Genomic DNA, 22741 nt, shown 5'->3' with positions numbered 1-22741 from the left:
GATTTATTATTGTCTTGTTATTTTAGTAAGTGCTCAATTCCCAGGTGCTGGGCATTTTAAATAATCAAATTTAAAAATGTATACCATTTGTTCATGGCGTTATTTTAGAATTTCAGTACAAATCAATAAATTTTGAAATTTTTAATAATGTTGGCCTTGTCATGATTGGACCACCGTAATGAAGACCAATAAATTCAACAAACTAAGTAATGTTTTTCATTACACAAAATCCTTCGCCATTCGATTAATAATACGTGATTTTTCTTTTTTCGAACTTTTCAATTACATGGCCAATCACAAATATTATTGGTTGCTTTGTAAATGCTTAAAATTATTAAAAAGATTTTTCAAAATGTTAGATGAGTTCAGGAAGGCGCCTTCATTAATAGATGGCTTGGCCTATAAGTGACTGGTGATGTTGAGGCAAGCCTTCGCGATTTTAGCGACTATTTTTAACCAGGGCATGGATACGAATACAGATCCACGCCTTGTATTTGTGGTTAAGGGAAAGTTTATCTCCACACACAAATTTTATGTTGGGGAAAATTTATTTTTAACTTCGGAAAACCAACGGATATTTTCCGATTGCATCCAGCTACTCCGCAGGGGAATTGAGAAATTATCAGGTGATTTATTTGAATATTGAATTTTCCTTGCTTCCCCACAGGATGGAGGGAAGTTTCAGAGGGGTTATGAGATCGCTTCCCCTTTTGATGGGATATTTTGTATGAATTTTCCCAAAATTCGAATTGCAGAAGATATTTTCAATTCTTTTTTTAATGTTTTTAAGTTTTGTGATTGTGTTTTTTCTTCTTCTAATACATTAACAAGGTGGGGCTAAGGGGCCCAAAAATTTGATCACCATCAGTGCTTTCGCGTATTTGCTGGCGCATAGAGTGGTTCAAGCGCTCAGGTTGGTTCACGAGGAACAAAATTTTTTTTTCTGGATTCTGAAATTCTGAAAATTTTATCAAAGTTAAATTTATCAGAAATTTAGAAATTATTTCCTTTTTAAATAACCTTAAAAATATTAGTGAAAGTAGTTTTTAATTGTAGTGAAAGTTTTAATAAGTGATTAAATTGTGATTAAAGTTTGCAGCAATACTAACGGATACTTCAAGGAGCATTCATATTTAGTGGTTGAACTGGAAAAAATACTTGACTCGTGTATTGTGAATGTGGAGAATATAAGAGTATTAAATGCAGAGCAAATAGAAAATGGATTATTTCCCTTTTAGTGAAATAATAATTAATTTCCAAACTACATTATGGATTATACTATGATCGTCCTGCAGATTGCCGTAGAAATAACGAAAAATATGTAGTAGGAAAAGCTCACCTTAGAGTGGTTATTTTAATTCGACTCAACTCATATATGGTATTTGGTAATAGATATCTTGATCATGAACATACTCGTACATATACACATTCACATACACGAAAGCATTAATTCCTCTGTTTTATTTGAATAGCACTGGTGCCAAGATTGTTTTGTTGATCACACACGGCTTTGGGGCTATGTTAATGGGGTTCCTTTACACATACATTAGTTCACCACTAATTAAAACATTCTATTAATAATATTATAGGATTACATTTAATGGCTCCAAAAAAAGATACTAAACCATCTGAGATTCCTTTTCGCGTGGATGAAAAATGACTCCAATTCAATGCCTGCAATTGCATCTGGAATGCATTTGCTTTAAAGCAGTAATAGATGGTAACTATTATTTTAAATAATTAAATTCAATTTTTCAAACCCAGGAGCCTAATTTGGACCTCATTTTCTGACTGTGCCACCATTTTTTAAATCCAAAAAATTTCTTAAGTCATCCATTTCCGTTCGCAGATTTCGCTGATGTAATCGTGAGGATTTTATCTATTTTTTTTTTTATGACTGGTGGAAGTTGTGATGTTCTGTGAGAGTAAAAAATTAGATCTAGCAAATATGCTCCCACCTAGTTCGAAACCAATCTCAATCTGTGATTTAAAAATAGTCTTTTGTGTAGGTGCAACAAAAATTCTGTTGGACGGATTGTCCATCTTTAGTTTTTCTTTCTATTTTAGACCAGGTGGCTATTTTTAACTAAGATTTCCCGAAATTGAAGCTTTAAGCTTTGAAGTTTTCTTCCACATATCTTTATTATATTTTCCCAGATCTTAATGTTTTCACATATTAGCTTTATTCAAAAGCATTTTACTAATTTTCCTTGGGTGTCATTTTTTTCGAAAATAGATATTCAGTTTCTTTTGAATTAAAGCAACAAAAAATGAGAGCAACTTGGCGACATTCTGTTTTGTTGGGTGTCGTCATCAGTGACAAATAATAATGGACTATGAATAGTCTCTTGTGGTATGCCTGCCTGTACAGTTGATAGAGAAAATGGAAAATGTAAAATGAGATATTTTTTGTTATATGAATATCGACTCAAATTTAGATATGGTTTTGAGAAGTATCTGGTAGCGAAGGGAAAGTTGACAAATTTTTCCCTGACTTTAGTTGGGTTGTGATGCAGGTGTCTGATCGGAAATGCAAACTCAAGTTCTTGAGATCCTGTTAGCTATTATATACATAATTGTGGTAGTTGTTTTGATTGTTTGATATCTTTTCTGTGAAGTCGAGTCACATGTTTTGTAACTATTAACACTAAAACGCAGTATACTCCTAATATTTTTCCCGATATCATACAGCATAGTTCCTAATTAAATTCGACCCAGTTGATGAGCCTTTTGCTTCATCAACCGGCATTTGTCAAGGTCCTCGAAATAATTGTTCGCAATGCTTTTACATAGTATTTACGGTGTTGTAAGGTTCTTTTCTAGTGGGTTATAAACTGATATATGGTATTTATCCTTTTGGGAAGCCGGTATTTTTTATATATTATATTACTAGTATACAACAAAAAGTTTTGTTCACGTATTGTGTTACGGAAAATGGCATATATTACGCTGATTTAGGGGATCCAGCCATAGGACGAATGCTTGCAAACAATTAGATTTCCTGTCGAGATAAGTAATCACGCACCGATTCTGAAGAAAGCTTTTTTGTTCAAATTTGTTATGCAAAAAGACATGTGCGTACCCATCGATCGAGCGGAGAGGGAGGTGGTTTCGGTGGTGGTCCTGTCTTGCTCAAAATCGATTATCAAAAACTTCATAATCAAAAAAATAAAGCAAAAACTATTCATTAAGGAAATTGTTCTCTATTTATTCTCAAAAATACTTGAATTAGACCATGAATTCTAATTTTATCCTGTTTTCACCTCCACGCTTGAGCCCGGGGAAATATCGAATAATGACTGTTCCAAAATTACTCGATCCCATAGAATTTTCATTCAAAACAAGGGAGCTTATTACCTAAACGGGCGTGACAATCGAGTTATCAAATAGTATGAAGTTACCATTGATTAGAGACGAAGTATTCAACTTTTTTGTTTAAGGCTTTAGGGGAGAGAGGCAAATATGGGGTGTTCTTATTTTCATGATGGTTAATAGAGTAACAAATTTATTTTGTTTAGATTTAGAGCCTTTAGCTAGTACAGTTGACTTTTCCTAAAAACCTGCGGAATATTATGCCGCCATTATACATGGAAAGATCCAAATGGAGTTGATACTATATTCAGGACAGATTTTCTTTAAAAATTAAGTCAATTTGAAGATTTTTAGGTAAAATTTATCAGTTTTAAATTTATCTATATCCGGTATTTCAGAAATTTGATCCCTTCTTTAGCTTTGTAAGACCTTATGTTGTACTGTTTTTTTTTGTGATGTATCGACCAAAACTAGGCCTTTCTTCCTTTCATTCATTTATTCATTTAGACAAACAAAGTTTGGGTGGAAGTTTCTTGTAAAAAAAAAATGTACTGAAAAGCTTCCTATAAAATCACAAGACATTTTTCAATTGCAGCGTGGTAAGCATATAGACACGGTAGACCATAAAATACAATCAGGGCCGTAGAGAGGAAATCCGGGCCGGTGTGAAAAATAAGCAAAACTACCGAGCCCAGAGTGAAAATTATACATTTCTGGGATGAATATTAAACGGACCCCATATTATCCCCTTTTTCACTGAAATTGCCATTCCGGGCCCGGAGGGCATCTCTCCTTTCCACTTCCTCTCGTCAGGCCTGATTACAATCGTCGTCGGGCCTAAAAAACATCTAATCATCTAATTCCTCCGTTCTTTCAACAGAAAATGCAAGCTACCATCATTACCAATAAATCACAATGTGTACTGAAACCTCTTTTAAGCTTCTTTGTTGTGAGGTCAGGTTATTATATTAATTTAGTTGCGGGTATTTTATATCTTAATGCAATTTCCACGTACCTGAAAGGAACGGCGGTCAGTTGGTGTCCATAGTTGGTTTCCTGATGATAATAGAGGTGATGTCTCCTGATTATCGTTATAAAGTCGAATGATGTTATGTTTCCACGACGGTTGGTCATATTGAGCAGTTGCAACAAATACGCCCATAGATGGTTTCCTGGTGATAGCAGCGGTGATATTTCCCGATTATCGATGCAAAGTTGAATGATGTTACGTTTCCACGACGGTTGGTCACATTGAGCAGTTGCACAAATACGCCCATAGATGGTTTCCTGGTGATAGCAGCGGTGATATTTCCTTATTATCCTTGCAAAGTCGAATGATGTTATGTTTCCACGACGGTTGGTCACATTGAGCAGTTGCAACAAATACGCCTTTTTCTAAAGAAGTTCTTGAAAAAACGCCCGCCTATTTCGCAGTGTACGAAATACTCGTTGTATCATATCTGTCATAAAAGAGATAGGAAGAAAAATTAGTTTACGGAGAACTATTAATTGTGGAAGGGTATCACATAGTCAACGTAAACGTGCTAGAAGGGGTCATGGAGATCCTTCCAAATGACATCCAAAAACCTACTAAAAACTTGAAGCTAACTCAGAAAATTTGATACAATGGAGTGCCTCATGGAAGAGTCAAGGCGTTCAATTTGAATTATATTTAACTGACACATGCTTGCAAAAATATGGATGATGAAAAATAATCATCAGTAATGCGTGCTTTGTTTTAAAGAGATTACGTCTTCCATGCTTTGTAACGGGCAGCCAGGTAGGTAGGTATCAGTGGCCGCTTCGTGGTGCTCAATTAGCGCTGTAGTGTGCCGTTTTGATGCCAAAAGCCAAGACCATGACTGTTGTGGGAAGAGTAAAGAGGCAGAGCCCAGCCGGCTTAGATCTTCAGAGTCAGCCCCAGTCATTCACGAACGAAAGCAGCCCGCCAACCCTGCAACTAGAAATCTCCTTGGAGTCTTAGAAGAATGGTTTACTTAGTGTCGGTAGCCTGACTCTAGCTAGAGCTGGGCAATCACAAAGGAAGTGCCTGAGGGTTTTCTCTCCTCTCGTCAGCTTTGTAGGGTATACAGGGTCAGGGAGCAAGGTATCCTGCACGGAGCAGATCGCACAAAAGTTCTTTCGAATGGAATTTTTAATGGGCGGCCCAAATCCTCTTTGACTTGACACAGGGGGAGGGACTGCCAAGAGTACGGCCCTGTCTGTTTACTCATCCCATTCATTCCGCTCTAGGTCCCTAATACCGAGAACTCAGAGGAGGGTGACTTTGAGCGTGCCACCTAGACTGATCAGCACATTCCTGCACTGTTCCGAATGCAAGCCCTTACTGGCCGCTTGACAGTTGGTCAGAGTGGCTACCTTACGGTTGGGGTTGGGATACTATCCCAGCCATCGTCAGGCTTTCAGTACCGCCAGTAATTCCACTTGGAATACACTGGGAATCTTGGAAGACCGTGCGACTCAGTTACGTTGTTTTTCCGACAAAAATCCTCCTTTCTTCGGTGAAGAATACTTTCACTTTGTCGTGGCTGGAAACTCCTTCAAAAGTTCCTCGTGAATTTCGGCATAATTTATATAGAATACACAAAGTTCCCGAGGAATTTCGTCTAACATGTTACTCACGTAATCTGACAATACTTGCACGCTACAGCGTATTTAATGTGAAGGTCTAGGGAGAGAAGGTGTAGCATCTGCCGGGCAAGATTGCAGAACCTCAGTCTGAGGACGGGTACATTTACATACAGTACATTTGCTCTTAAGATACTCCTAAAGTAAAACGTCTATGGGGATCAAATTTGTCACCGAAGCGAGATATTTGAGGAAACATTTCACGAAGTTGGTTCGTAGTAGCTTTTGCATTGTGCAAAGTGGTTCGACACTGCTGATACTACGCCGTACCGAAACCATGTTCTCTTGAAAACCGCGTCCGTAGTGCTCAATCCAAAAGGAAGGACTAATGGATCAGAGCTCAGTACTCTCTCAATCCTTAAAAAATGTATAGGCATAATGAGTTACAAAAAAAAACGAATGTTCTTTCTATTAAACAAGACAGAGTCTTTGCGAAAAACAAAAAAACACAAATGAAACTTATTAGTATGTAGGTCACTGACGATACCTCAGTGCGTAGAATATGACAGGATATAACAGAACAACCATTATCATGGTTGAATAGACTTACTTATTATTTTTAAAATGCAACCTAGAATTAAGCGGAACAGCGTTGCCTCACAAGAATTCCTATGGGACACCTCAAATGGCCGAATAAGGAACCTATAAAAAGACCTCATTCGCAGATATTGAAGATGGAAGCAGCGGCTGCTAGATGTTCGGACAAGAAGAGCAAATAACGAACATAGAGTGCAAATAAAAGAGAAGGAAAAGGAAAAACGAGAAACGAATAAACGTCTAGAGACAAGTCAACGAGACCATAAGAAATTAACCATCCGTAATTTGAAGATTCACAAGGCAAAGGGACCAACGGAATTCCAGCACATTCCACATTCCTTAAAACGGATTCCAATTTGAGAGCAAGCGCCCTGTAACCGACACTCCAATGAATTTGGAGCGCAAAACGAATACCCACTTCGTAGAGGGAATAATCGCTAAATTTCTGAATAAATGCAGCAGTTAATGGGGGTACATTATTACATTCTCCTTCTTCAGTTTTCTCCCATTCGATAGCCGCGTCGGCTTAGCTAAACCCTTGCTTGTATGTGTCGCCCCAGAATAGAACAGCATAAAGAAGATGACCATTAGGAAGCGCAAGCTGGTTTCAGGAAGAGAATAGGCTATGTCGACCACTCTCCACTTCTACTCTGTCTGTCACATTTGAAAATTTCAAGGGATGATTATATAGGCAATTTGGCAGACCCGAAGAATATATATTCAGGCGAAGATCCCTCCAACTGCATGTTCCTTCAAGTGTTGTTCGATGGCATAGTAGACGAAGTAATAACTAGATCCACTATACAACTCGGCGGAACCAAGTGGACATCAATCAATCGATTAGAGGTCTTGGAATGTACGGATAAAATAGTGTTAGCGGCACATCCGCGCCACAGTAAATCATGATTCACTAAAAGGCGTACTATACCCTTAGAACTGGTGGGCAAGGTATCCGGGCTAGGGCGAAAAAAAATCAGAAACTATGGGAAAACTAAAGAGAACTCCTTTAGTAGTTTAATTTGAAAGACGCAAGTGGCCATCGATTACACACCCTCTGCGAAGGCCAACAAGAAACTTAGCAAGCAGGCCCTAAACTTGGACAGAAGATATGAGTAGGCCGTGCATACCATGAAAGAAAACACTGTTGAACTAGTTGAAAGAAAGTACCTCTGGCAGCGCAGAACAGGAGACACTTTGTGGAGGATCTATGTTCTAACGTGGAGTGAAACAGAAGAAATACAATTTGTTTAAAGAAATATTATATTTTATTTTAATGATTTTCACGAGAAAAACCACCGATGATTGCTTCTTGAATATCATGACTTCAAATTTGCTTTGATTGTATTTTAAAGTTTTTTTTGACCTATTTTAATGAAAAATAAAGCTAATAACATATTTTTTTCTTTCCACAGATTTTCCTCATATTTTTTTCTTCTGTAGTAAGTAACTAAAAAAACCATCCAACATGGACGCGATCAAGAAGAAGATGCAAGCGATGAAGCTTGAAAAAGACAATGCCATGGACAAGGCTGATACCTGTGAAGGTCAAGCCCGCGATGCCAATTCCCGTGCCGACAAGGTTATGGAAGAAGTCCGTGAATTGCAAAAGAAATTGGTTCAAGTTGAAGCTGATTTGGTCACCTCAAAGCATGCTTTGGAAACTGCCAATCAAGAACTGGAAGAGAAGGATAAACTTTTGACTTCCACAGAATCTGAAGTTGCTACTTTGAACCGTAAGGTACAACAGATTGAAGAAGATTTGGAAAAATCTGAAGAACGTGCAACAATTGCCGCCCAAAAATTGTTGGAAGCTACTCAAAAGGCTGATGAGAACAACCGGTAAGTTTAGTATTCACGATAAAAGATTGATTGGAAATTATTATATTATATAATATATCTAAACTTCTCGGTTAGTATGTGCAAAGTACTCGAAAACCGTTCTCAACAAGATGAGGAACGTATGGATCAACTCACCAACCAGTTGAAGGAAGCCCGTCTCCTCGCTGAAGATGCTGATGGTAAATCCGATGAAGTTTCACGCAAGCTGGCCTTCGTTGAAGATGAACTTGAAGTTGCTGAAGATCGTGTCCGTGGTGGAGATGCCAAGATCATGGAACTTGAAGAAGAATTGAAGGTGAGTGATTGAATTTTAGATTGGGAGTAGTTAGTTTTGCGTAAGGTGTAAACTGTTACTAGGAACATAAAATATACCTTAGAATTGAAATAAGGTCCGTCAACGAAAAGAATATCCTTTGTTTGCCCGAAAATGATTCTCCCATCTATTCATCCTTCCTTTGCCTTTGGGCAATCCTTTGGTGCTTGGGTTGAACATCAACTTTTCCTACATACTTACCAACGCAACATTTGCTCAGTAACCTGGAAAATAAAATTCCAAATAGTCAATTGTTCCGTATATTGTTTAATATATAATCTAATAACAGACTTCCCCAATAAGTTACCTCCATAAGTCAGAAATTGTAGTTTTTATACAAAGCAAATGGCGGTATTACCCAAGCGAGAAAAGTTTTAACTGTAGACAATATTTTGTAGAACATTGTGGGGTACTGGCATATAAGGGACCATGCCGCCAAACTCGGCATACCCTACAATTTGAATTACTGGAGCTGCGGACAAGAGGAGGTAACCCTCAGGCACTTCCTTTGCTATTGCCGAGCTCTAGCTAAAACTAGGCTATGGACACTATGTACACCATTCTTTGGGGACCTCAGAGAGATTTCTAGCCGCAGGGTGGGGGAGCTGCTTTCCTTTGTGAATACTATGGCTGGCTCTGAAGAGCTGGACTCTGCTTCGTTGCTTTCATAACAGCGATCACGATCTTAGTTTATGGCATCAAAATGGCGCACCACAGCGCTGATTGGGCTCCTCGGAGTGGCCACTGATACCTACCTACCCACCCACAGACAATACTTCCCATATGCTTATTTACAGATAAACTGCTCACTGAGCTGCAAACACTTTTTAAGCGATGGAGAAAATAGTCAAGAAAACCGCAGGAGAAACAATGCTGGTTGTGCTGGTTATAATGCCACCCAAACACTTCATAGGGTACTACAATACCTACATTCTGCTTCTTTGGGTTGGAGCACGACTCAGAACTTTATCTAGAATTCCAGATATGGTTTTCCCAAGTAGCTCGATTCTTCGACTGTGACCTCTAGCCGAAAGCGTTCAAAATATTTTTACGGGGGTTGTCCATGGAATCGTCCCAGACATTGTATAACTTTATTACTAGACGATTTCAGTTTAGGGACCCGCTAGTTACCAGCAGATTATAGTTTTCCCAATCCGGCTTACAACGCGGTGATATTACAATGCTTTGATCACGCCTATTTCTGCCTTGAAAGTTGTCATTTGGGATTTCCAAAAAAGCCTTATTTCCCGTTTTGGAAGTTTTAGTTGCACTTGATGGCAGACCGGACTAGCTGGGAAACAACTTACTTTCATTGTTTTTGGTCCCTTTCGCCTTATGCAAGTAACAAAATTTCAAATTATGTGACTTCGGGGCAGACACCTCACCTCTGACCTGGGAGCAGCGTGACCGACGTGGTTTAATAAAATACAGGCCTAAGTCGGCCGAAGCTAAACTAGATTTTGTTGGTATTTAATTTGTTGCCCTTTTTAGCTCTTAAAGTCCTGTTCAATGAGTACCCAGTACCCTTTTGTACATCTTTTTAATTCTAGTAATTAAAAATTGGAGCTTATTAAAGATCGTCCTTTCGACTTCGTGGGAGAACTTTGTCAATGTGTACTTTTGAGCGTTGAATTCTCCCACCAGTAACCATGATGGGATGCATTTTTGGGAACTTGAAGACATGTGTTCTCTTTAATATATTTTTTTTAAAGATCATCGAATTTGTCTTCTGATTCGCTAAACTAGGGGGAGGATTCTTGCTGATTCAATACATTGTGATAAGGAAGTGTTCCGCCACTAGCTTTTCAATATTTTCTATATATATGAATTTCCCTTTACAATGCAAAAATTGATGATGTCAGGGGTTGTGGCCAAATTTGCAAGCCAGCCAATACGTGTGTAGATCAGGGTGCACGCCGTTCAAGCTAGGTTCTCAATAATATAGAAAGAAGCCTTAGTTGCGCCTGAACAGGCGTTGTTAGACAAGCGGTCAATTTGAATTGGATTAATGTAACTTGGCACAAGCATTCTACCCAGGGTAGAATCACTTCTTTAATGGCATCGTCTAGATAGCGTCATGCAAGATTTTACGATAAAATTCAGCAAATGAACGTCTTTTCGTGGTTATTTATTCGACTGTGCGATATTGAGTTGGTTAGGCGTTAGTTTCCCAATCTCATTGCTTCGGAATAGAATTCCGGTTGGCGGGGCACTAGAGACGAAATCCCGGTCTTTTATCTCTATTCTGTGTTCTTGCAAGGGTGTCCTTTTCCCAACATCTATCGGTAGACCTACTTCTTCAAGGACGCACTTGGGACGTGAAAAGTGTAATATTAAGACCTGTATTTTTAAGGAGTAATATGTTGTCAATGAGTATCTGAGTCAAATCAGGATAATAATCTCCGGCGAGCGCAATGCTGACCACATTGCCTCCTACAGGGTACTATAATCCTGTAGTGTACCGTCACGGTCTTAAATGAAGCGCTCTAACACACTTCAAGGCCCTGACCCAATATGGATTGTTGCACCAACGATTTTTATTATTATTAATATGCCTATAATCCATAATATGCCTAATAATCAGAAGAAAAAGACGATGAAGTAAGTTAATCTAGACGTAGCCAGCCTTGAGATAAGCGTCATACGTATACCAACTCTAGAAAACACAAATCGATGTTCAGTTGCTTTCCATAAAGAAAATCGGGCAATTCTTTGAAAAACAAGAGCTAAAAATCGGAAAGATTCTTTAGAAGCAGATACACCAAAAGAGCATTGGATACGGGGGTGATTCTCCTTGAGGGTCGGGATGCCATCTCAAGCAGGGGGCATAATTTACATTCCAGATACGGTTTTTCCCTATGATCCTGCCCGCAGCACACAACTGCCTGATGCTTCAATTGCTTTGTGAGTTAGGCTTATCTCTCTGAAAGAGGGTCCGAGTTGGAAGACATTTTAAAAAAATGAGCACCCAGCTTGGCTCTGGCGACAGTCAAACATGTCCTAAACCTCAATACCCGCAACATTTCCAGAATATTATCATGAGGAAAGTTTTGCTGACATCCACCAGAGTATTCAGTCGCAATCACATAGCGACAAAAAATGTTGGGCAGAATAGCTAGTGATCTTCAGTATACTGTTTTCCAAACTAGAAACGATTTCCTGCATCTTAACGTGCAGAGTGCATGCGAAACATTGGTCGATACTGGCAGGTTTGTCGAAGCTTAGCTTAGAACTGCCAAGCTCATGGCTTTCAAACACTTATGCTCAATGATAAACGCGTGAAGTTTGCAGGCTCGTCGAAAGAGAAAAAAAGGAAGGTGAGCCTCTGGCAAGCTCGTTCAGAGAGAGACAGAGAGAAAAAGGAAAAATGTGACTCCCTCAGACCATCGAATAGAGAGAGGTAGATTTTCGAATTGGAAAGGAGCCCGCATAAATGTATCCTTGGGTTTGGATTTTCTCACTATTACCCTGATCATGAATTTAAGTAACAATTATCATAGGATCTTTTTGAGCATGAAATCTCAAAATGAAAAAAAAGGATCTATACTTTTTAATCAATCAATACATAGCACTTTCTTCTTCTTCTTCTTCTTTTTCTTCAGCCTTTGTCCCGTTCACAAGCGGGGTCGGCTCGTCGTGATCGGCTTCGCCATTTGGCTCTATCAAATGCCTGATCTGGGTGCAATCTCGAGGCTTTCAAATCCCCATCCAGCGTATCAAGCCACCGTTGCTTAGGTCTGCCTTTTGGTCGTTTACCATCGACTTCGATGTTCAGACCAATCTTTGCAAGTGAATTCTCGTTTGCACGAATTGCGTGACCATACCATCGAAGACGCCTCTCTCGCAACTTTTCCACGATCGGTGCAACCCCATAATGATCGCGAATATCCTCGTTTCGGATGTGATCTAAACGTGTGACGCCACTAGTCCAACGTAGCATCTTCGTCTCCATTACCGCGAGACGCCGTTCATTGTCTTTTATGGTCGGCCAACACTCAGAACCATAGAGAGCGACTGGACGGACAACATTGCGGTAAATTAAAAAATAGACGTTCGTTGATACGTCGATCACAAAGGACACCAGTTGTGGAACGCCACTTCATCCAGGTTGCGTTAATGCGTGAAGCAATTTCATAACGCAGCTCTCCATTGGCTGATAGCGTTGACCCGAGGTATTTAAATCGCTCAGATCTGGGCAGATCACTGCCGCTGACAGTGATTGTGCCTGTTTCATGGGGATCGGTCGTCAAAAATTCAGTTTTGTTTAAATTCAATCTGAGACCGTGTTGCATGAGGCGATCATTCCATTTTTGAACAAGTTGCTGGAGATCATTTTTGCTATCAGATGCTAGGAAAACATCATCTGCATAAAGCAGTGTGTAGGGCGCTGGACGTTGGATATCCCGTGTGACGGTGTCCATAACAAGGACAAAGAGGAGTGGTGAGAGAGCACTTCCTTGATGAACTCCAACAGAGACACGAAGCGGTTTTGATACACCCGCCATACTTCGAACTTTACTTTTCGGATCGTGGTAGAGCAATTGAACCCAGCGCACGAGTTCTTCTGGCACGAAGTGTTGTCGTAAAGCATACCAGATGAGTTCGTGTGGTACACGGTCAAACGCTTTCTCTAGATCCAGAAAGGCAATGTAAAGAGGGCGATGCTTCTCACGGTGTTTCTCCATGAGTAACCGCGCAGCGTGTATTGCGTCAGTAGTTCCGCAGTTCTTGACAAATCCAGCTTGATTCACGGTTATTTCAACGATTTCGCGAATACGGTTGTCAAGAATGCGTTCAAAAATCTTCATGGTATGGGAAAGTAACCGGATCGGACGGTAATTTGAACATTCTGCTGGACTACCTTTCTTTTTCCATATTGGAACAGTGGTACTTTCTTGCCAGTCAGATGGTGTTCTTCCTTCCTGAATAACCCGGTTAAAGAATTCACTCAGCCACGGTGTTGGGTCCCAGGTCTTTGCTTTCCAGAGCTCAGATGCGATGTCGTCAGGTCCTGTTGCTTTCCCCGATTTCATTTGTTTTATTGCCTCCTCGACTTCAGTTGCGCTGACTGGTGGAACTGCTCCAAATGTCGGCAATGATTGTGGAAGTGGAGGATGAGCAAATTCTTCAGTTGAAATCTGCTCGAAGTATTCTCGCCATCTATCCGTCGCGGCTCGACGATCAGTAAGCAAAGTACCGTTCTTGTCATTAACACAACAGAAGTGTTCGATATCCTGTGTGCGTTTATCACGGCTTTTAGCAAGTCGGTACAGATCTCTCTCGCCATCCCGAGTGTCCAGTTTATCGTAAAGATTTTTGAAATGGTTCGCTCGGGTGACAGCGACCGCTTTCTTTGCTTCCCGGTTGGCATTCTTATAAATTTGCCAATTAGCAGGCGTTTTATCGTCGAGAAATTTGTGGTAGAGGCGTTTCTTTTCACGGACCTTCATTTCAACATCATCATTCCAAAGCCAAGTATCTCGGTTGATGTACCGCTTACCCGGCTTGGTGACCCCGAGGGTTGCAGAGGCCGCTTTGTGGATCGTGTCTTTCATTTGGTTCCATGATTCTTCCACATTCGTAATGGTTGGCAATCGCATGAGTGAGACCGCTTCTTCGTTCTTCTCACCAAATCGCCACCATTTAATGCGCGGCGGGCCAGTGCGTTCCTCACGCCGTTTTATCGGTGGCTTAATTCGCAGGACAGCAATCAACGGCCGATGTTGAGGTGCGATGGTCTCATAGGGAACGACTTTGCAATCAGTGACAGTGGTAAAATGTTGACGTCTTATGAGAATATAGTCGATTTGCGTTTTATTGTTCCCACTATAAAATGTGGGAAGATGAGACAATCGTTTGATGAACCATGTATTCATAAGTACAAGGTCATGGGTGTCCGCAAAATCGATTATACGCTCGCCATCTTCGTTGCGCGCTCCGAACCCCTTTCCCCCATGGCACCTGTTACCGTCTGCCTTTTCACCCACATGACCGTTAAGGTCGCCGGCAATGATTATGTAATCGTCAGCAGGCACGTGACAAGTCTTTTCATCGAGAAGTTGCCAGAAGGCATTTTTCTCGGCATCAGGTCGGCCTGTCTGTGGTGCATACGCGGTGAAGAAGTGAATAGTGCGATCAGCTGATATAATGGTGAGCTTCATCAGCCGATCATCAAATCGTTCGACTTCTTTAATGGCATCACGGAAACCCTCTGAGATGGCAATGCCAACACCATATTGAGTGTGTGGGTTACCAAAATAGAGAAGTTTGTAGCCATTTTTACCGCGTTCGCGTTCAATGTCGCAGCTTTTGGAACCAGACCATCGGGTTTCTTGCAGTGCGCAGATGTCAATGCACCTTTTCCGAAGGGCTCTTGCGAGTTCCTCGGTCTTTCCAGTTAGGGTACCAACATTTAGCGTGCAGACACGTATTTGTTTTGTTCGTTGTGTGCGGACTAACTTGCTTACGTCCTGACGCCGTCCATGCGTCAAGAACCCTTGCCCATTTCTCGACAGGACCGGGGCCCGTCCTGCCGCGTCGACTGAGGTGGACGCCCTAGCATTTCTCCGAGGCCTGTGACTTAATCCGATCATCATGTTTGTAACGACATTCTATGCATTTTCTTGGTCGACCTGTCGCGGGGCCTGTCACCAAGAGAGATCAGGTAGGATTTAGCATAGTGGAATAACTCCAACTAAACTCTATTTATCTCTTTCCCTGATCTCAGCATTTTATTTTTGTTTTACTGAGGATAGTACAGAGTACGTTGCCTCAAACCCTCCTCCTTTACCTGGGCTTGGGACCAGCATACTATGTTAATAGCATGGCGGAGTTAATACATAGCACTTTCTTGAAGTGAGTTAATTGTTAAAACCCGGTAGAGCCTCAAAAGTACACTATGTGTCCAGACGCTAGATGCCCTCTGATCATTCCATTCAATTGAAGTGACAACAAATCATATATTCTTCCTGCTCACCTCTCCTTGTGGATATTGTGATGAAGAAGAACAAAAGGATTTTGTCGAAATCCATAAAACCCTACTCCACTTCACAGTATGATGCTCAAGTTGGATTTCTTCTTCTTCTTCAGCCGTTGTCCCGTTCAGAAGCAGGGTCGACTCGTCTTCACCGATTGCGCGATTTTGCTCTGGCGAATGTTTGATCTGGGTAGTTTCAATCATTTCTCATCGACTTCGATGTTCAGACTAATATTGGGAAATGAGTTCTCGTCAGTGGAAATTAATTGACCATTCTATCGAAGGCGCCACTCACCCAATTATTCCACAATCGGTCCAACTCCGATATGTTCGTGGATATCCTTATTTCGGATGTGATTATGGCGTGTTACGTCACTGACCCAACGCAACGTCTTCATTTCCATTACCGCCAAGCTCCGTTCATTGCCACTCATAGTTAGCCAACACTCAGAACCATAAAGAACGACAGGGAAAACAACACACGGACGGTTCGTTGATCACAAAGAATGCCAGTTGTGCAACGTCACTCTATCCAGTTTGTGCTAATATGAGAAGCAATGAAATAACGCAGTCCACCATTAGTTGACAGCGTAGATCCAAGATATTTAATTCGTACTGTTCTGGGCAGATCATTGCTACTGATAGAGATGTATGTTTCATTATCAGGGGATCAGTCGTCAAAAAATCTGTTTAATCAGATTATATCTGAGACCGCGTGGCATGAGGCGATCATTCCATATTTGGGCAATTTTCTCGACGTCAGAACATGATCTGCGTAAACCAGTGGATAGGACGCTGGACGTTGGATGTGTGGCATCCATAATAAAAATTAAGAGTAGTGGTGAGAGGGTGCTTCTTTGATGAACAGTAGCAGAGACACGAAGCGATTTTGATATACCCGCCACATTTCGAAATAGAGCAATTCAACTCAGCGCACGAGTTCTTCTGGTATTAATTGTTGCCGCAGAACATATCAGATGAGCTCATGTGGCAGACGATCAAATGATATTTCTCATTGTTTCCTCCATGAGTAACCGAGCAGCGTGTATTGCGTCAGAGGTTCCGCAGTTCATGACGCTTGCTCCACAGCTATTTGAACGATGTCGCGAATACGTTCAAAAAATACCGGTGTAGGCCGGCAACTGGATTGGACGGTAATTTGAACACTTTGCTGGACTACCTTTCTTTTTCCATATTGAAACCGTGACACTTCCTTGCCATTCAGGTGGTGTATCCTACGCAATAACCCAATTGAAGGACTCACTGAGTCACAGTCTTGAGACCCAGTTGCGATGCAGTCAGGTCCTGTTGCTTTCATGGCTTCCGCGAATTTAGTGACTTTGACAGGTGGAATTGCTCCAAAAGTCGGCAGTGCTTATGGAAGCATAGAAATTTGCTCGAAATATTCCTGCCTCAAAGTACTGTTCTTGTCATTAACAAAACAGAAGGGTTCGATATCCTGCTGAAGTTGGATTTGATTCATCGTATCTGTTCATCAGTATACCGACCGCACGCATGACAAAGGATGTCTTCTTTTTTGGATGGAGGGTCGCAAGATGTGACACTCTGAGTCAATCAGAAAGTTATACAAACTCCTGACAACTCGTAAACTGTTAGGCAGACTCTAGTGCTTCCTTTTAGAATTGGATCAAGAACGTCTTATAGTGTTACGAGGTTTATATCAAATTTTGAAGAGAATAACGTACGTGGATTAGTCGGCTGTGTTTTAATGAATTTGATGAACATAAAAGAGATCATTCTGGAAAATCTCTATGAAAATCCATGCATGCATGCATGCAATCTGCTGTTTTTTTATAGCATCTTTATAAAAACGGCTTAAAAAGTCCACTCCAAGCAAGGCATTAGCGAATTAGTCTTGGTCTACCTAGATTTTCCTAGCCATGATCACAACATAAATTAGCTAGCACCTGTCTAATTTTTGGATGCAAACTTCAGTTCGAAGATATTAACGTATTGTAATTTACCCCTTGTGAAACATTTTTTCTACAATTTAACAAATGCAAAGAATCAGTTAAAAAATTAAAAACTATTTTAAAACTGAATTTGGTTTAGTTACATAAATAAACGAATTCGTTTTCACTTTTTAACAAACAGGTCGTAGGAAACTCATTGAAATCTCTGGAAGTATCTGAGGAGAAGGCCAACCAACGGGTAGAGGAATTCAAGCGTGAAATGAAAACTCTCACTGTCAAATTGAAGGAGGCTGAGACTCGTGCTGAACATGCTGAGAAGCAAGTCAAGAGGCTCCAAAAGGAAGTCGACAGACTAGAAGGTAACATAAATAATTCTATTGAATTTGAAATATTCTTAAATCAATCTTTAGGAAAAATGGATGCTCAAAATATATTTTTTCCTAACCATTATTGTATTTTAAATTTTACAATCAATATTTCTCACTTTTTGATTATTTCCTAAGCTTCTTATAAATAACAAATTTTTCGTTATTTCGCTCTAAACGAAGTGAAAAATCAGTAAATTTTTAAGTTAAAGTCATTATATATATTCTCAATTAACTTTTTTTGGAAAGGGATTTTCGATGAGCATGCATTAGTTGTGACATCATGTCATTATCAATAAACATAACTATGTACAGCTTTTATCGAACTCTCCTCTCTACTTAGATAATAACATGCAGAAAAAGATAGTATTGTGCTTATAATTGTTTTCATTTTAATTTAGTTGTGCAAATTTTTGTATGCTTTATTGCTTTTTACAGACCGACTCTTCCACGAAAAAGAAAAATACAAAGCGATCTGCGACGATTTGGATTCAACATTTGCTGAACTTACTGGATATTAGAAACATAAAAATCTCCCTCTATTTATTATTAATTGTAATGCAGACATTTTCGATTCGTTCCGATGAAAGACACCACAAAACCATAGAGTTTTCAAAATTTTCCAAAACAGCACACTCGAATCAAAAGATCAAAGTCAAAATTGACTTAATTGCAGACTTGCACACTATTCACAACTTATAACTGAACCACACATTTTTAAATGATTGCATTTTCTCTCCATACAATGAGATTGTTTGAAATTTTCCGGCTATCTCTAATAAGAATGTGTGAACTATTTAGAACAAATTCGTTTATGTTTTTCAGACAGTAATTTCATTATTGCACAAAAATATCCATCCTGCACACACTTTTTCTGTAAATAAGAAAAACCTCAACAAGTTTCAAAGGAGCAGAACTTGTAAATAATGGAAAACGTTGGTCATGTAGCGGAAAGAATCATATAAGAAGTAGTTTTTCATGAGAAGTTCCCTTTCCTCTGTTGTTTTCACGTTTCATCATATCTATGGGAGAACGTTTTTATGAAATCTAAAACATAGAAAAGTTTGAAATTTTTGGAAACCATTCTAATTCCATAATAAGCAGGCAAAATTTTTTTCTAAAGGCACTTTACTGAGAGAAGTGTTGTATTCGTTCTCATCATGTGAAAATCCATATGAATCCCTAGAAGTTCAATCCTTCAAGTATTTTACACGTCTTCAAACAATCGTGGAAGAAGATTTTAGGAATCTAGTCAAACTATAATTTCCTTCTCATAACATCCAGATACAATATTTAGTAATAAATGAAATGTTTAACAACTATTTAACACTGTAATATTGTTGTATGTATCACTCTAACCTGCTGCTAAATACTGCCATTCAACTAAACTTTATTAACTGTCATGATTTTTGGATTTAAACGAAAAGCAAATCAAATAATTGTATTTAATATGAAAATTCAATATTAATTGTACCCACAATCTGAAGAAATTAATTAAACTGACATTGGGATTCCTTAATTTCCAAGTAATTCACTTTCTTTCATAAATTGTTTAGTACTGCACTAAAATACAAGATTTACAATAATTAGATAAATAACATATATGAACCACTGAAAAATAGATTATCGAGAATAATGTTAAAATTGGAAAGATTATTTTTGAGAAAAAATGTGAAGAATTGGAGCTATAACGTAATATCTTTGAGATAATTTTGAAGGAGTTGTTACTACCAATATATTATAAATAAACAAGTGCCTTCGCTTATTTTTCAACGCTATAATTACTAATTCCATGGACCTTAATTATTTTGGGTCGAAGCTATAATGCAGGTATTGTTTTGTTTTCTTTTTCTAATAAGATCATAATTAAAGAAACAATAACTTAAATCAAGCATTAATTGTTACTTCAATTGGCACTTGAAAGTCGTCTCAAGAAAATAAGAATGTTTATAAGATTGAAAGTCAAAGGGAATAATTAGGATATGTTCAAGTTAGCAACTTTTGCTTGATGTTTGTATATATACTCATATTACAATAAATTATCAATTAAGTAACCTAAACTAAAACCACTATAATTGGCATCCGAACTATAATCGAGGTACATCTCACGAAACTTCTGTATCACAATCCAATATCTAATATGATTACCCTTCCATTTATCTTCACAGACGAATTGGGCATCAACAAGGACAGATACAAGAGTCTTGCCGACGAAATGGATTCCACATTCGCCGAATTGGCTGGTTATTAAATGCTCTATTGGAAATACATTTCCTTCTCTACTATCAGCATCTAGGCCCACTCTGCTATCAATGATAGAGCAAAGTAACATCTTGAAAATGTCAATTGAGTTATATTTCGATGGTATTTAATATTTATCACTCTAAAGTTATTGAAGAACAAAAAAAAACACCAACAAGCAACAATGCATATACATAATTTTAAATGAAAATAAATATGCCTGGCAAATTTACGATGATTGTTGTTGTATAATTGTGAAAGTGAAAAATAAACAATAAAGTCTTTAACCAATCATTTATTTTATTGCATAAATTCTTTGAGAAGCTCTCCTGTTCTGTATCAGCCAAACAACCTTTAATTTAAAAAATAATTTCCATTTAAGCCTTGAATAATATTTCCAGTTAATATTGCTATATTCGACATTCATTCATAAATATTGTTAACATAGAATTTTAATATAAGTAAAACAATAAAAAAACGGTTATTAAAATATTGATGCGCATACATCTTTTTGAAGTTTTAAATGGTCCAAATTGATGTTTTTGCTACTCGTTTCGGTGAATTTGGAAACGAATTCGGCTGACTTTCACTTCGAGCCTCTCTACTTTCATCATCGGGTAATAATAGTAATACATAAACTTAAAACTTCGAAATCCCACCTACGTTTTTCTTTGCTCAATAAACGGAGAGAAAGTCTAGTTAAATAATGATTGGTAGACCAGCAGATATTTGCTTTTTATAAGCTTCAGCACAATACAGATGGTAAATAGAGACAAACAAAATGGCGGCAAACCGTCGATATCCAGCTACCGCAGTAATAGGAACTGCGGATACTGCAGTATTAAATTTTGCAAGTCCACTGGGGAAGAAAAACTGGTTCCATTGACGGACCAGTTTAAAAGAGGTTCAATTCTTCATAAATCTCCACCCTTACAATGCATTACAACATGCCCTTGCGAGTGAAAATGCTACTCCCAAGAAAAGGAGTGCAGGGGGTACGGGCAGGAGGAAACTAAGACACCCAACCACCCGAGCGACCTAAGATGCAGCGACCAATTGTTAACTGGCTTCATCGTACTGGGTAATAAAATCTTATCGCTTTGTGAATTTTTCATGCAGCGCCGAAATATTCAACAAAATATAGAGGCCATGATAAGAGGCATTCGGCTGGTCCAGGATTGAAAGAGGAGTGAAGGCACCGAGCGAAAATGTTAGCCAGGTAACACAAGTGATGACCACTGAAAACTCGGGAGAAAAGAAGCCGAAGAAGAGGCTGCGTGAATGGTTGAACGAATCAATAGCGCAGCAAGTCCTTGAGAGAAAAAAGGACTCAACTCCAAAAAAAGTTGTGCAGGTAAGGGAGGACGCACAAGCTGCTGGCGCAACTCACGTAGCCGTTATTCCGGAGAGAGAGAGTGGAGACCTTCCAAGTTGGATGCGGAAGCCTGTAGAAAGATGGTACCTCGGAAAAATAGAGATAGGAGGAAGGCACGACCGGAGGTTATTTCCATCTCTAAACGAGGCGAAGGGTCATAAGCTCACATTGTGAGGAGCGTGAAAGCAGATTTCGAACTCACCAATCTGGGAGATAATATTAGCCACATTAGGCGGTTCCAGAAAGGAGGCTTGAAGTTCAAGATATAACGGCGGACAAATTCAGGACTAGCAGGCCGGAGATTCTATAATCTCTAACAATTTAAAAGGGGTCGTCACAAAGGAGGAGGTTCGCGAGACCTTAGAAGACGTTAGACCTTATAGAACTCCAAGGGTCGTCCGGTAAAGCGTTACGGAAAGCCCACGGTGGAGCATTAATTGCCATCATTAGTCTACCAGTGGTGGCAGCACTTCGCCTTCGATCGTATAGCGAAGGATTGCTTCAGTGCCGATGAAAGATCAAGCAATTCAAGAGATGCAGAGGAGAAGCAGCAAAAGGCTGTGGAGCGAATTGCCCACTGTAGAAAGGGAATGTGTGGACCACCAGCACATTGCAGGTACCAAGAAATGCGTGGCATGGAGGAGAGTTGTCAACGTAAATCGCAGATGGAGTTGAAATCAACTTGGCGGCACAGGAGAAGATATCGATGTGGCCATAATAAGTGAAGAATTACGGTGATAGCGTTTGGGTCAACGATCGAGCGAGCCAAGCAGTGCTACGAACTTGAAAAGAAGCCTTCCAAAAAATATTAAAGCACCCGGAAGAAGGCTTCATCAGAGCAAAGGTGAAAGGATTTCACATATACAGCTGGTGTGCTCCACCCAGGGCTACAATTGACGAGTATAAGTAGATGCAGAGTCCTCTGGTTTTGAATGCAAGAGGAGGTTGGCAGATAATGATAGCTGGTGATGCTAATGCGTGGGCTCTTGGACAACGAATGTGAGAGGACGTGTTCTGCTCGAAGCATTCACGGAGGTAGACATGCTACTCACGAATGTTAGGACATCATCCGTTTCCGTAAGAAGGAGCTTGGACATACATGAGTGCCGCTTTAGTCAGAAGGAGGACTATACTCACAGCGACCATCAGGAAATTTGCATTGAGATCACGGGTGAATTGTGCAGCAAAAAGAATTCTCAC

At 39.5% G+C, this 22741-nt stretch overlaps 1 protein-coding gene across 2 annotated transcripts; it reads left to right on the top strand.

Annotated features, from left to right (window-relative positions):
* The first annotated feature begins 763 nt into the window (after positions 1 to 763).
* On the top strand, positions 764 to 20460 carry LOC119658706 (tropomyosin-2). 2 transcript variants are annotated; one of them, XM_038066316.1, is made up of 5 exons: positions 764 to 913; positions 7911 to 8337; positions 8413 to 8632; positions 17742 to 17919; positions 18364 to 18539. In XM_038066316.1, exons 2-5 carry the CDS (start codon positions 7964 to 7966, stop codon positions 18444 to 18446), a joined length of 855 nt encoding a protein of 284 aa, XP_037922244.1. In that variant the 5' UTR covers positions 764 to 913; positions 7911 to 7963; the 3' UTR covers positions 18447 to 18539. The 2 variants fall into 2 exon arrangements, with proteins under 2 accessions (XP_037922244.1, XP_037922243.1); XM_038066315.1 differs by lacking the exon at positions 18364 to 18539 and adding an exon at positions 20094 to 20460 and having other exon boundaries at positions 765 to 913.
* The last annotated feature ends 2281 nt before the right edge of the window (positions 20461 to 22741 follow it).

The sequence above is a fragment of the Hermetia illucens genome, chromosome 6, assembly GCF_905115235.1.
Source record: "Hermetia illucens chromosome 6, iHerIll2.2.curated.20191125, whole genome shotgun sequence".
In the NCBI taxonomy this organism is placed as follows: Eukaryota; Metazoa; Arthropoda; class Insecta; order Diptera; family Stratiomyidae; genus Hermetia; species Hermetia illucens.
The sequence above is the reverse complement of the archived record's forward strand: the minus strand, read 5'-3'. Positions and strand labels throughout refer to the sequence as shown.

Bases quoted from the DNA above. Each gene is read 5' to 3' on its own strand.
- LOC119658706 (XM_038066315.1), top strand. From the start codon at position 7,964: ATGGACGCGATCAAGAAGAAGATGCAAGCGATGAAGCTTGAAAAAGAC. The intron at 8,633-17,741 runs GTGAGTGATTGA...TTTAACAAACAG, and splicing joins AACTTGAAGAAGAATTGAAG to GTCGTAGGAAACTCATTGAA. The intron at 17,920-20,093 runs GTAACATAAATA...TTATCTTCACAG, and splicing joins GGAAGTCGACAGACTAGAAG to ACGAATTGGGCATCAACAAG.